Source organism: Anastrepha obliqua, chromosome 4, assembly GCF_027943255.1.
Source record: "Anastrepha obliqua isolate idAnaObli1 chromosome 4, idAnaObli1_1.0, whole genome shotgun sequence".
Classification (NCBI taxonomy): Eukaryota; Metazoa; Arthropoda; class Insecta; order Diptera; family Tephritidae; genus Anastrepha; species Anastrepha obliqua.
This window is the reverse complement of record NC_072895.1, coordinates 19,567,406-19,582,252: the sequence shown is the minus strand read 5'-3', so window position 1 is coordinate 19,582,252 and position 14,847 is coordinate 19,567,406. Positions and strand designations below refer to the sequence as shown.

Sequence of the window (14,847 nt, the reverse complement as noted above, 5' to 3'; positions counted from 1 at the left end):
GCACACCTGCGATTGACTGATAAAATTAAATACCAAAAACTAGCTAATTGCCGGATCACGCTCAAACTCTGCGACACTATAGACGACAGTTGTATCAACATTTCAGCAAAAAAATGTCGACTCGCGCTTTTTAAATAAACAATTCCTGATATTTTTTTGACAGAATGTTTATCATTTTTTCCACTTTCGATGAGATATGCGTGAACAACCAAATCCTTCGCGCGGTTTTTATGCCATATTTTTTATCTGCGGCGTTTTTCCCCATAAAAAAACGATGTTTACATTTTCAAAAATATTTCTCAACTCTAAACTAAAGCAAAAAATACTGCAGATTTTCAAACATCCTTCCAGTAAACGTCACTGCATACGAACTTCGTTCTTATTTGTGGTGTCTGGCAGCAACAACTTTTCGCTAAGTTACACAACTTTAACAAAAAATTATTTAAAAACTATAAGCCTCCGGAGGGTGCAATTTTCAGTTTTAGAATGGGGATATACCCTCTTAACCTCCTTTTTTCAAAGCATACTGAAAATGTTCCAAGAAAACAAACACAATTATGGAACCACAGTTTTCACATCAAAGCAAAACAGGCACGGAAACAACGCGTTGCACTGTAGAGAAAAGCTTAGCCTACGAGTATTGAAAGGAAAATGTGTTATAAGTAGCTGCATACACACACACAAATACATATTTGTCACTATTGTACGGAGGTGAGTTTAAGAAACAACTGCATTTATTGGCGTAAACACACACAGCTAGATATTCGAAACCTACCAAAAATCCTTTATCATCTAGTTTTTAATAAATATATTCCCTCTAAAATTTTCACATTTCAATCACCCTTTTTCCCCCTTCAAAAATTCTGTAGCTTCAACTCACCGCAGGATATGAAATATACGGTGAAATGGGCGTCGTACTTGTGCCCCTCCAGAATTTCGCACCAGGCCAAGCTGACTCAAATAAACGTTTGCGAGTTCTAAAAATTTAACATTAATTGAAAGAAAAATAAAAAAAAACCAAAATTATAGTTTTTTTGCATTTATCTTTGCACAGCTATTTTTATAGTACCGAATTCGTTCAGAATTCATTTGTCTCCTTCCGTACTTTATTTGTTACACTACTTCACAAGGATATAAAGCCAACTGTTTTTAGTCTGCGCATATCCTTTGAAGTTGGGAAAATTCGATAAAAATTCAGGAGCGTGCGCTAGAAAAAATACATACACAGAACGTGCGCCCAAGTGTGTGTTTGCGAGAGGAGTTCCTTTAACGCGAACTCACCGCCATATGTGCTTTATCCTGTGCGCATACAATGCACGCGCTCCCCTATTTTGCATGCAAACTAACTGTCGGCGGACGGCGTTGTGTAGCCACATATACATTCGTACATATGTATATACACACATGTATACACATACAATGGCACCTCATGTGTTCCAAATGTACGTACAGATGTTTATGCGAAAGGAATTCGGAAAGTGTCATGTGAGTGAGGGTTGAAATTTGAAATTGACTCGCGTGGCGTCAAACAGACAGCTGATGGTTACAGTTTTTGTGTTGTCCTGCTGGGAGAGTAGCAGAGAGTAAAGCTATGAAAATTACCTCTCACAGTCACAGCTGCTCTTTGACATATCCACCCTGCAGGCAACAACATCAACTATCCCTGTAGGAAAGATGTTTCAGCGCTGAATGAGCACACAGTACAATTTCGGTATCCCCATAGCGCCTACAGAACGAGCCAGCTTCAAGGCAAATAAAAATAAAAAATATAAAAAAAAAATATCGAAAAAAAACCTGAACATGGGATAGGATTAAATGGCTTTAGCGCCGAAATAATTGCTGGACATGTTTCTACTACTATTAAGCCGAGGTACTGCAGTGAATTATTTATCAAGAATTGGAAGTCCTCGTAACTTTGTCCTGAGGCAAGAAATCTCAACGTAGCGGCTAATCTCATGTTTGGTGTAATCGTGTTGCGTCCATACACAAAAAATTATTCATTATAATTTCTAGAATCCGACAATTCAAGACGATTTAACAACTTTACGTGGTATCTGCTTTCTTCTTCTATTAGCAAATCAAACATTTCCCCACATATGAGGCGCTCGCCATTTGTGGAAAACGACAGCGAGCATGTTCGTCGTCTGGGCTGCATATAGAAAAGAGAGCAAACGTAAATGGATTAATGTTTTACATTTACGAGAAGTCGACCAATTTGGTGCTAATAGAGGGGGTGAAAAGACGCGCATGATGTTGTTTTAAAATAAAACATATACAAATTTAGATTCTTTGCCTTTTAGCCACATGAGGACCTCTGCCGTTTAGGCGCTTTCTATCCATGAAAGAATAAGTTTCTTCAAATTTTTTCACCAACCTTGAATTTTCGACTCATTCGGACGTCTGTTTCCAGCACGAAATTTACGATATGTGGTTCTTAACCATCGACCATTTCCATAATAAGTTTCCATTACTTTTATTTCGATTTTAATTGAAATAATTGCAAAGAAAAGCAATTATTTGAAGCCCTAAAGGTCCCTGAAGAAAGCTTGGGGTAAAGTGTCTCCAAGTCGCTACTTTGGCCGACTATTTTGAGACATTGACAACGAAGCGTCTACACGATTTGCTTTGTCTTTGATGGATAGAGAAATTTTTCACATCAGCTAGCGTTGAGGCCTTCATACCGAGCTCGTTGCTTCATTACTTGGCAGTTTTCGGTATATTTTGTTTTTGTAAATCAAACGAAAGCGCCAAGTAAACAAGCGCAGCGAAGGCAAGCTTGGCAAATTTGATTCAAGAATGATAGATTACCAGGTTTGCTATTTAGCTATGGTGAAAATGAAAATTGTGAGGGGAAGTTTTGACGCCCCATCACTTGTGCATTCGGCAGCCGAATTCGACACGATCTTCCACATGTATTCACACATTCGTCCAATCAGTCGTTGTTCAGATGGCAACGAAGTGTTGCCATTGGTTGATTTTTTTCGTATAACACTGACACAATTTCAATTTTTTCTCATTTTTAACGACTTAATACGGAATTATGTGTAACTAAGGCGGATTGACATGCGGCCGCCGTAGCCGATTGGGTTGGTGCGTGACTACTATTCGGAATTCACAGAGAGAACGTAGGTTCGAATCTCGGTGAAACGCCAAATTAAGAAAAAGTGTATTTCTGCCATGAAAAAGCTCCTCATAAAAAATATCTGCCGTTCGGAGTCGGCTTGAAACTGTAGGACCCTTTATTTGTGGAACAACATCAAGACGCACACCACAAATAAGAGGAGGAGCTCGGCGAAACACCCAAAAAGGGTATACGCACCAATTATAATATATATATAATGCGGATTGACAACTATACTTAATCCCCATAATTTAAGGGGCAGATACCTTCAAAATTTCGAAAAAAAAAAAATTTTTTTTTTTCATAAAATGTAAATATATAATCCTTTAAGAATGTGTCAAAAAAATTTTGAACGTAAATTTAAGTATTTCTTATAATATAGATCGTCAACCGTGACGACTCTATTCTTTGCGTTCGGGCGCTGGGAGAGGTATACCTACATAGTTACGTTGTATTCAAACTTTAGACGCGTTTTTCTCAAAACTATATTTTTCGAATTGACGTACACGATAAATCGTAAAGTTATTGATTTATATTTTGCACACTTTTTTATGATATTACTTTCTATGTGAATTTAAGTTTATCAAAATTTTTCGAAAAAATAATTTTTTCGAAGCAAAATAGTAGGAAGATTCGCCCCAAAACTCATTTTTTTTTTAACATTTTATTCCGTAATTTTTTTTTTCATTTGTTTTTCATTCATATAGAAATTATGACATTGATAAATAACATCAGGTCACTGACGCCGATGCTACAATGCCCGTCGATTGAGAAGCTCCGCTGCGACCTTCCTGGAAGAATTGAGCGTACATCCGCCATTTTAAATGATTAAAATAAAAATAAAAAAATTGTATATAATTTTAATGTATAAATTAACTGTATGCCAATTTAAAAAAAAATATATTGACTTCTTCATTTTAAATAATTTCAATGAAAATCAGGGAAAATATGGCCGTTTATAGGTAGCTGTCCCCTTAAGAGGATTAAGGAATTTTCGATGGCAACATTGCCGAAAAATGACAGTTGGTATCTATTGTGAATGAAAAATAATCAAATGTCAAGAATGATAGAAAGAAGATTGCGCCCATCAGAGCGTACGTGACGTCACGTTTGCAGTGTTGTGCAGTATTGCCAACCATTTGCTCTTCGCAATAAATTTAGTGCTTTTTTATACCGAAAATGCGACAATTTTTAAGTTTGGTGTTTGTTTCTTTTTGTTTTTAATTTAAGGCTACCGAGACTTTAGGTTAAAAAAAACTGTATTGTTATACAAAAGAAGTTTAAAAAAGGCCACTCTGAGAAGATTTTAGTGCTAATGAAAATTAGTTGATTCTTATAAAATTTAGTAGTTTGAGTAAAGTTAAATAAAACTAATTGAATTATTGAACTAATTTTTAAAAAATGTATATTTTACAAAATTATAAACATTACATTCAGTGTTGTCAACCATTTGCTCTTCGCAATTTTTTTACTCTTAAAAAATTTGATAATTTGAAAGTGAAAATTTAATTTAATTTTTTTAATTTTTACACATTTTAAAAAGCCTTTGAATTTACTGAATGCGAATTGAAACCATAGAGGTGTAATCGTTCCTCCCGGCCATCAATCCTTAGTGGGACATAGGGCATCAATAGATGAATTCATTGTAAAAATAAGCCACAAAATACCAGAAAATACTAAAGAAACTATACAGACATTTTTACGAAAAGAGTACCTTATCTAGTTACAGAACTTCAAATATAGCAAAAAAGTCGTTCCCTTAACAAAAGAGTTTCGCTTAACAAAAAAACTCATAAATTAAATTGTACATAAGCATAACACATTTATTTAAAAAAAAAACGCACATTCTACAGCCAATTTGTCACGCATACAAAGTTCTTTAAGTAACACAATACAAATTTCGTGTTTTATTTTCTTTAAATGGGCATTTAGTGCGTTTTTATATCCAAAGCTAGGCAACTCTGCAGTAGCGAGAGAGAGATTTGACTGCCGAAAGCAGAAGAACACCAACAACGCCGGCAATCGCGGGCAATGCCACCAGATGTTAAAAAAAAGTAAAGCTAAATAAAACTGAGTGGATTATTTAAATAACTATTAAAAAATGTATATTTTACAAAATTATAAACATGACATTTTAATTAGAACAACTAGAAAAATGTCATGAAGAAAGAACTAAAGCTCCGAGACACAAAATAATAAAAATAACAAAAAAAAAAGATAAATCAAGTTACGAAAATGGTAATCTGGCCATACTGGTGCTAAAATCACGTAACTAGTTGTCAAATTCGCTGAGCGCAAAGTAACGGGACCACGATGGGCGCCATCTCATTATTCTTTGCATCATGATCAAATGTTTAAAACTAAGAGCAAGAAAGCCTGGATGCAATGCTAGATTGCACTGACACGCTCGAAGTTTCATTGTTTTTCATCATCTTTTGGCTCTACAGCTCTTCGTGAGCTTTGGCCTGCTGGTGGAACGTGGGACCTCCATACGTCTCGAATGTTTGCGACTTTTTTCCAGTTCGTTATCCTAAGTTTCTGGATGTCGTCCTCTAGTTCATCGGTCCATCTTGTTCTCGGCCTTCCTCTTGCTCTAGTGTTGAACGCTCTGGCTTCTACGATATTCTTCTGCGCCCTCGTACCGTCCATTCTTGTAATGTGACCCAGCCATCTTAACCGCTGCTCTTTGATGAAACGTATAATATTTTCGCCCTTTATCAGTTGATCTAGCTCGTCGTTCCATCTTATCCGCCACTCGCCGTGATCTTTGATTGCTCCGAAAATTCTTCTTGAGTACTTTTCGTTCGAAGGCTTGCAGTTTTGTTTTATCTGCTTCATTGTTTTTAAAAAAAACTTTAAATTTAAAATTAAATTTTTTTTTTTCATAAATAATTATTTTTAAATATCAGGACATATATTATTTGTCCGTTTTTGTTGCCTGCGATCCATCTTTTACCGACAAAATTATACAATAAACAAATCAGTTGTTTTCTAATCCGCGTAACAACCGACTGTCACACTACAATTTTAATCAGATTAACTGCTCCGGTAATTCGGAGTAGCGCCATCATCTGTCAATGCTATAAAGATACTTTTTTCGATTAGGCACAATTATGAATATAATCCGGGTCGTGCCGGTAACGTCGTCGGAATGACAGCTCAATTTCATAAGTCTGGTACTACCACTGGATCTTCATTTTTGATTTTTGTGTAACAAACCCCGAGTACTTCCTCCAGTTTGTGATGTGCGTCTTGATGTTGTTCATCAAAATAGAGGGCTACAGAAATGCCTTTGATGATTTGTAATTGCTTACTGAGAAATGAGCGCAATCAGATAAAACGTATATGGAATTACACAGTTAACAACAAAGCCAACCCAAATCCAAATAAAAATGCACAAATAATTGGATTCTTTAATTTCTTGCAAACTAATTGAAAAATTGTAAACGTTTTTTTTTTATTTGCATACAAGAGAATTAGAACCATAACGTTAAAAGGGCCACCAAAGTATGTAAAAAGGTTTTTACAAATAAAAATTCAATTTCAATTCATTTATACACTAATAAATTACTTTATGAAATTCAAACTATGTATGCAGGTATGCATTCGGTATCATACATTGTGACAAAACCAATTATCTGCAACTTGGAATCGTGCAAACTTAAAAAATACAGTTGTTTATTACGGCAACATTGTGCCATCATAACCATTGAAGCTCTGCTCATCTTGTGTTGTCAGATCATTATCCATAAGTTCCTCATTTTGTGTTTTTGCACTAGCCCCCAGTCTTTTACGCTGATTGCGCATATTTTTCCTCCACTGATCGTGTACGTAGTTGAAAAAGCGCATAGTGCGTTCCATGAAAAAGACAGCATCCATGTGATGAAAACGTTGCAGGAAGCACTCTACAAAGCGATAAAAATGGATTTAACGGAGTTATTGCTGCTACAGATTCCTAACCAATGTACAGAGCTACTACATACCTCGAAAAATGTCTGTGAATATGTAATTTTTAATAGCACGCTTTTTGCAACGGCCATTACCTCTGTACGAGTAATTTTCGGCCGCCTCATTTTTAAAAACGCTACGCCATATATGTTTTATATATTTGTCTGGTTCATCAAAGAGGCCTTGCAGCAGCTCAACTCTCTGCAAAATGAATTTTATAAATTTTAAATCCCGTTAATATCGAGCAATTCAAAATTCACCAGTTGGTCACATTGATCTTCGTCATCTTTGAAAATAGCATTCCAATCTTCGAACTGTTGTGCAGTTTTAAACGGTTGCGTAGGCATGACTCGTGCTTGAATATTGAAGAAGTCCAAGACAGGTCGACTAACTTTTGCTACACTTTTTACTTCAACTGGATCTTTGAGTTCTTCCTTACTGGCATTTTGTGAATTTTTCGAATTTGACGATTTTTTAGCTTTTTTCAATTTGAAACACTCAGTTTCACTGTCGCTATTATTGTAACGACTAAATTTTGGTGGTGGCGTGGATATGCTTGGACTACAGCTACTTTCTCTTTTTAATGTCTTGCCGCTGGACGCGTTTCCCATATTTTCGGTAACTTCGCGTCTCAAGTCAACAATTTGCTTTGTTAATCGATGAAATAACTTTTCGAAAGTTTGACGCATCGTTAACAGCTCTTCCATAACCTCATCGCAGCATTTGCAGCGTGGATTGCCGGATGGTTTTGGCATTTTTCTACAAGAGTATTTGAATAACATTTCGCGAATTGTGCATTAATTATTTATTATTTAGTTTAAAGAAGACGAGAAATACAATCCTATGTACATACATACGTAAATATGTACACGCATACATACACACATACATATATCGCTATGGTAGATTATTCAAAAAGAACGCTCTGCTTTGATTAAAATTAGTTCAATTCCATGAGTTTCTTGCTTACTTCTTCGCAACACCGACTAATGCACTTATAATTAATATTTTGTCAATACATACTTCAGTTTTAAGTGGTGGAGTACTGGTCTCAAGATTAACCTACCCGGCATGTAATGAGAGAGGGTATAATAATAACAGTAGGTATGTAGGTATCTAGTATGCCAGAATGCGATACCAACTCTCCCAGCTTGTATGTGGAATGTATGGAACATGCATGTGAACTATTTACATACTTATGCATATCTTAACATACATATGCACGTATGTATGTACACATATGGTCCGATTTATGTATCTATATTGCATTATAAGCAATGTACCTACAAATATGCGACTTTTCTCGTATTTTATCAAAATAGAAAAATTTGGATAAATGAGAATGTAACGCCCAAGGAGTTAAAAAATTTCAGCATACAAATAATATATTCAAATTGGTATAAAAGATGCACAAAAAATTAAGATACGGACCAATGGTATATGTACCATATATACTATATTTATAAGTATTGCATTTCACCGAACTAAAACTTTACTTTAATTATACACTTTTACTAAATTCATTACACTAATTTGTTTATAACCCGATTTTTGAACTTGTACCAAGTACGTATGTGAACTAGTTAAGCATCCATTTCTTTGCTGTTATAAAAGGAGCAGTATAATTTTTTCCTATACACAATTACCTTTTCTAGTATTGATTGCGAATAAATGTAGAAATATCTCCGTTTTTCTTCAGTATTTCTTGATGACTTACGGAAACTGACATTCGCTTCTAATTCTCATTCCTCTTTCATGCATTCTGTCGACAATCTACCGCGTTGCCAACTACACCAATATCCAGTGTAAATGTTTCTCAAAGACTACAGTGTTTTTCATTGCAATACTATAAGCATTTCTGACATAAAATCATTTGTAACTTATATTTAAACATAAATATAAAATACTTCAGTGCAATAATACCAACAATTTACATGCACCTTACAGCCCAGATACACATTTAAAATATGATTTCACGGCATAACATAGTTGGCAGCGCGTTTAGTTGCTAATTGGTATGCATGACAGCAGAATGAGAATAGAAGCGAATGTCAGGGTTCGGAAAGAGTTTAGAGAGCCTCAAATAAAACGTGTGGAGATTTAGAGCGAGTTTCGAAAATAAAAGTTGTGCGCCAAAACAAAAATATTATTTTTAAAAAATTGAATCACATAGACAAGAATTGTGGGTATATACGGCGTAAAGAAAGAAGACATTATTGCGCATTCAATAGCATTACAATTAGTTTGTTATTAACGAGTTCACTTATTCTTAAATAGCTACATACATATGTATATGGTTGTTACTAATTTAAATACACACACACATATACGCACCACTATACGCATTTATTTATAAACGTGATTTACGCACCCTTTATGCAGCCATTTACACAAATGAGTTATTGATTAAAGTTATTGCTTTTTCATTCAATTTAGTTAAAATGTCGGAGGCAAGCAATATTACACGCTGTAATTGTTGCAATGAAGTCATGGAGGAGCTGTTATCAATGCGAATATGCTTTGAAAAATTATTTCATCGATTAAAAAAGGAAATTCTAGGACTGAGGCGCGAAGTTATCGGCGCTTTGGAAAGCAAATCTCCATTAAAAGTTACACATGAACCTAAAGCTGCATCAAAAGTTTTAAAATCTGCGCTCCAAGATCCTGCTGCTGTGCCTAGTGAGGAGGCTGTGCCTACAATTGACTTAAACATTAGTGACACGGATAATGAAAGTGTAAAATCAAAGAAAATTAAAAAATCTGCTGCTACCAAATCAAGCACAAATCCAAGGAAAATAGAGAGAGTGGGCCCAGATGTGTCATATGTTGCGTCCACAGCCAGACCAGTTTTGGATTTCTACAACATACAAGCGCGTGTTATGCCTACGCAACAATTCCGAGATGCGCAACAATTTGAGGATTGGAATATACTTTTGCGGAATGACGAAGATCAGCGGGATCAGCTGGTGGGTATGACATACCAGTTAGGAATATGAAAATGCCTCATATTAACTACTTTTAGCGTGTTGAGCTAATGCAAGGAAACTATAAAGAACCAGAAAAGTACATCACACAAACTTGGCGTAATATTTTCCACAATGATGCTGCTCATCATTATTCCTACAGAGGAACTGGAAGAGACAAGCGTGCAATTAAAGATTATATTTTTACGGATATTTTTAAAGGTGCGTTTGTGTATATAAGAATAATACCGAACTCTTTGTGTTACAAAAAACCTCTTACAGAAATCTTTTTACAACGATTCTACCACATGGATGTAGAGTTTTTCATAGACCGGACGATGCGCTTTTTTAAATATGTGCGCGATCAAAGACGTAAAGCGGCATTGAAGCAGCGAAAACTGCAGGAAAAGGATGCGGCGCCAGAGGCAGAAAACGAAGTTTTGCAAGAATCAATGGATGACGAATGAAGTTTTGTGTGTTAAGACAAATAATGCAACCTTGCCATAGTTAAAGACCGGATTTGATTTGAACTAATTTTACCATGACAATATAATTTGAAGTATACCTGATTTTAACTGATATTAATAGTGTTTAAAAAAATGCGTTTTGATTTGTATATAATATGATGATATTCAGGATATGCATACATTCCCATACACACACATTCCCATGACAGTCGGTTCTACGTAATCGGAACGACCGGATTTATATCCGGTCAAGGACTGGCACTTCAGCCGCATTTCCAGTATATGTATGGGAAATGTTTACGCTGCTACAACAACAACATTATACTGCATTTGAATTAGTGACACCTAAGATTGAATGGGGTAGCAGAAATAGAAAACATTTGTTTAAGTGCAAAGCGTTAGATTAATTGCGATTCTGAACTTGTGAGGGAGTACCATTTGGTGGGTCTTAGTACGAGGCTCACTGTAAACACAAAGCATCAAGTTATAGTCTATTATATTGCATTAGCAGGCAATCATAAAACTTCGATTGCATTCTTGCGCTAACAAAGCTTCTTAAAAACGATCTGCTGTTCGGAATCGGCATAAAATTCTAGATCCCTTCATTTGAACGCTGTTGTTGCAACGAAGCACACCATAAATTGGAGCTAAAATTCAGTTAAGAACGTAATAAAGCATGTACGCGCCAAATGAAGCGGCAAGGCGTATCTATGTGACTGACATTTATCATATCTTACCGACTGCAACCATATCGCATATGGCTGATTTTGAAAGAAATTAACTAAATCAATTCTCTTAATATGCTATGAACAAAAATAATGTTGTGAATCATGTTTCAGCACGTTCCCAGAGTAAATATACGTAAAATATATTAATTTCTTATGCTGCTTCTCAGCCGTTTATAATTAGTGTCAAACCTTTGCGCAAAAAAAAAGAAACGAAATTACTTATTTAATAATCACAACTCGCGAAAAATCACACTAATCATATAATATACACGCAAGCATATATAGGCATTGATAGGTATAAAAATGCTCACCAAATTCACTAAATAATTGACCAGCTCTCTGTTGTGTATATCATTGGTGGCGGCCAGTAGCCGTTTGGCATGATCCAATCTGGCGGCGTAGTAAATAGTTATAAGCAAGGGCGCATTCACTTTTTCCCCCGGAAAACGGAGCTGTACCTCCTCTGCTAGTTCTTCCATCATCGCGATCGACAACGCACGCACCTCGTTTCACATAGAACGTTAAGATCACACGTATTATAAAATTTTAATAACTCCACAAAAAGGAAAATTCGAATTTTTTCCCCAATTTTTTTCACTCTTCTTGATTTTATTCTTTCCAAATAGGTTGGCACTTGGGTATTTATTGCGATTTTATCACTATATAATATAAATTAAACGCACTTTTTATTTTATTTTGCTCCCTCCCACCCACTTCTCAACATATTTTTCACAATGATTTTCCGACCGCAGCTGTTTGAAAACTGACAAAGTAGGGAAAAAAGATTATTCACAAATTTTACGCAGCTGATCGGCTGCGGAGTTGCCAACAGCAAGAAACATAAATAAATACAGTGGTGAGGAAGAATATGTGCAGCGCTGTTGAGAATGCAGAGGTAGCGCCTTCCGCAGACTACTACTTTGTTCTTGGCAAGGCGCATTCATTAAAGGTGGTGGCACTAGACTAACAATAATGTTCTGTACGTTTGATTGTCAAAGCAAAGTATTGGGCAATTAGAAAACAAATAATGAATTCGCCTTGTTTCATTCTGAGCTGACAGCGACATGGACACGGCGAAAGAAAAAAACAAATCAGCTGATTTACCAACACCACCTTTAATATATTTGCCTAGGTTCTTGGCGAATAGCTGTTGACTGTTTGACAGAATCACCCGGGACCCGTTTTGAGTAACGTAAAAGTGTGGCGTGAAGCGTAATCAATGAATATTCTGATTTTTTAATTGAACAAAGTAATAAAAAAGTGCACGTGTTAAAAAGCGCGAATCATAATAAAATCTATAAATGCAGTTTTTTCCTTTATTTCCTCTTGCATTCGTTTATTCTACCTCTTATTTTCTTCTGTTTATTTTGTGCCCGCGTCATGGACTCAAATGACCGAATCTCGTATTCCCTCATTTTTGAGTGCATGCACACTCTTTCATAACTGTCGGATTTACTGAACGGAGCCAAGATTTTGGGTATAAATAAATCAAGATGAGATTTGCACTTTTGTGCAAAGGTTTTCCGTCTCAGCGGTAAGTTTTGAAGGTGGCTTTATTTTAAAGAACTTAATACTTCCCTTCCGCTGTAAAACTCGACTTAATGTAGCCAAAGAAGGTCACATTCAGCCTTGGTATCACGTTAACTCTTTACGTGCCGGCTCATAAAGTCGACTATCTCATCTACCATGCACGTTAGTCCATTGCAGTTAAATTGCAGAAGCTTCAAGCTTCTTGGTAGGACTGTTGTAGCTCGGGATGTGAGGGATGGGTGTAGGGCTCTGCAGCAGAGGGCAAAGTTGTCAGTTGACCACTCACGGGTGGTGCGCAGGTCAGAACATCTCCGAAAGTGGCACCAGCCATTGCAAAAATTGCATTTGACTGATGCCAAGTTCCAAAGTATTCTGGTCTGACACACGGAACAGACTGTGTGGGGGGCCAAGAGCTGCTCGTTTATCCCCGCACTGGGGTTGGAGCAGGAGGAAATCGGCTATGTTTGGGGAGTTGTGTTGCGCTGCTAAGCTCCTTACCGTGTGGGTGTGGGTTGTGGTGGCGGTTGGTAGTGCTGGCCTATCAGGGGATGTGGTAGTCGTTAAAGCATTGGAAGCCTGATGGCGAAGGCAACACAAGGCCACATACCGTGTGGACCACTTCCTATGTGACTTAAGGCCCAAACAGGTCTTAAGGTGGGCCCACTCGTTGCACTTATTGCACCTAACCGAGGTGGAGTTCGGGTAGAACCGTTTATGGCAAACGCAACAATAGAATACCCCTGCCTCAGGGTGGGATTCAATACCAGCTCTAAGGAGAAGTATATGGAGCAAGATTGCTGCATGAAATTGCTCCTGTGGCGCGATAAAGGGGGGATGATAAACGGTTTATTAAACAGGGCAGGTTTACTGGGACTGGAGCCCTTGGTCGGGAAGAACCCGAGTCATTCCGGTAACATAGAACGGGCTGCCAGTAACGTAGAACTGACTGCTTTAATTTTTTTTAATTCCCGCTGATTATTTGTACCCGTAATTTTTTCTTCCGCAATTTTTTCTTTTTTTTTAATCTCGCACGATACAATTTCTATTAGAAGGCCTATTTCTCGACATGGCTTTTTTTCGGAAGCAAAAGCTAAAAGTTTACCATTTTTCATTTCTTCGTTTTGCAAATATTTGTCTGCTCTCTGTTTTTTGTTATATTTGTCTACTCTCTTCTTGCTTAATACACATGATGTTGTTTTTGTTGCTTGATATGTGAACTTATTTCTCTTTACGTACTTGCGAAAGTACAAGTAAAAATATTTTCTCTAAAACACAATAGAAAATGTAGGTAAACTTATTGTGCGCTTATAATCAGGAAACGGGGTGTAGTCGTTTTGCTCACAAAATTCAACCACTTCTCCTTTTACAGTCTTTTGACGTTCACACATCTCCAAGAGATGTAAAAATATCATATTGAAATCAAATTTGAAATGTAGTCTCATTGGCTCCGTAAATAGGTGAAATATTCGTTACTACTTTTGCTTGCAGAACATTTTATTATTTGCATATTCAGCAAAAACAAGCAAAAGGTACAGCCGCATTGTGTTTCTGCTACTTTTGACGTGATAACGTTTTATAATTCGATTTAGCCGGCTGTACGCACGAAAAAATGTGTCGTTACCTTACTCATTTGTCGTTACCTTGCTCATATGTCGTTACCTAGCTCATTTGTCGTTACCTTGCTCATTGCCGTTACCTTGAATAAACTGCAAGCGAAAGCGCGGAACGAACGACAAAGCAAACGAACGGCAACGTTCGACATCTTGCTCTCTCCTACTTAAGTGAGCGTATATATGTATGTATATACGCATATGTACATATATAAATTCACGTATTTGTATTTGCATATGCCTTCTTATTGATTATTATTAATTTGATTTACTTGAAGAATTTAAAATAAAACCAAGTTTCTTAATAATACCTGTTGTTTTAATGTTATTATTATTAATTTTTTTATTATATATGAAAAAAAAAATGTATGGTAATATTTACCACATACCTTATAAGATATGTTGTAGACTAATATATGTATATAAACATGCATATACATATACAATTTCGCGCAATTTTCAAAAAGAACAAATCTATAT

At 36.3% G+C, this 14,847-nt stretch overlaps 3 protein-coding genes across 7 annotated transcripts in view; 1 reads left to right on the top strand and 2 right to left on the bottom strand.

Moving 5' to 3' along the window:
- Positions 1-12,009, bottom strand: part of LOC129243990 (protein fem-1 homolog B) — a 36,019-nt gene extending 24,010 nt beyond the window's left edge. The window contains exons 1-2 of one of the 3 annotated variants that reach the window (XM_054881538.1): positions 1,070-1,134; positions 881-977 (exon numbers count right to left, since the gene is read on the bottom strand). In XM_054881538.1, the coding sequence (XP_054737513.1) occupies positions 881-977; positions 1,070-1,089 (117 nt within the window). In that variant the 5' untranslated portion in view covers positions 1,090-1,134. Of the gene's footprint in view, positions 1-880; positions 978-1,069; positions 1,135-11,538 lie in introns of those variants that run through there. The other 2 variants (XM_054881537.1, XM_054881536.1) reach the window with 2 other exon arrangements.
- Positions 6,582-8,803, bottom strand: LOC129243991 (uncharacterized). 2 transcript variants are annotated; one of them, XM_054881539.1, is made up of 4 exons: positions 8,716-8,803; positions 7,330-7,828; positions 7,105-7,270; positions 6,582-7,026 (listed from the first exon to the last, which is right to left on the bottom strand). In XM_054881539.1, the coding sequence occupies exons 2-4, from the start codon at positions 7,822-7,824 to the stop codon at positions 6,803-6,805; spliced, it is 885 nt and encodes a 294-aa protein (XP_054737514.1). In that variant the 5' UTR covers positions 7,825-7,828; positions 8,716-8,803; the 3' UTR covers positions 6,582-6,802. The 2 variants fall into 2 exon arrangements, with proteins under 2 accessions (XP_054737514.1, XP_054737515.1); XM_054881540.1 differs by lacking the exon at positions 8,716-8,803 and adding an exon at positions 8,353-8,371.
- On the top strand, positions 9,109-10,617 carry LOC129243992 (uncharacterized). 2 transcript variants are annotated; one of them, XM_054881541.1, is made up of 4 exons: positions 9,109-9,251; positions 9,506-10,035; positions 10,092-10,254; positions 10,315-10,617. In XM_054881541.1, the coding sequence occupies exons 2-4, from the start codon at positions 9,511-9,513 to the stop codon at positions 10,497-10,499; spliced, it is 873 nt and encodes a 290-aa protein (XP_054737516.1). In that variant the 5' UTR covers positions 9,109-9,251; positions 9,506-9,510; the 3' UTR covers positions 10,500-10,617. The 2 variants fall into 2 exon arrangements, with proteins under 2 accessions (XP_054737516.1, XP_054737517.1); XM_054881542.1 differs by having other exon boundaries at positions 9,109-9,255.
- Positions 12,010-14,847: the final 2,838 nt, after the last annotated feature.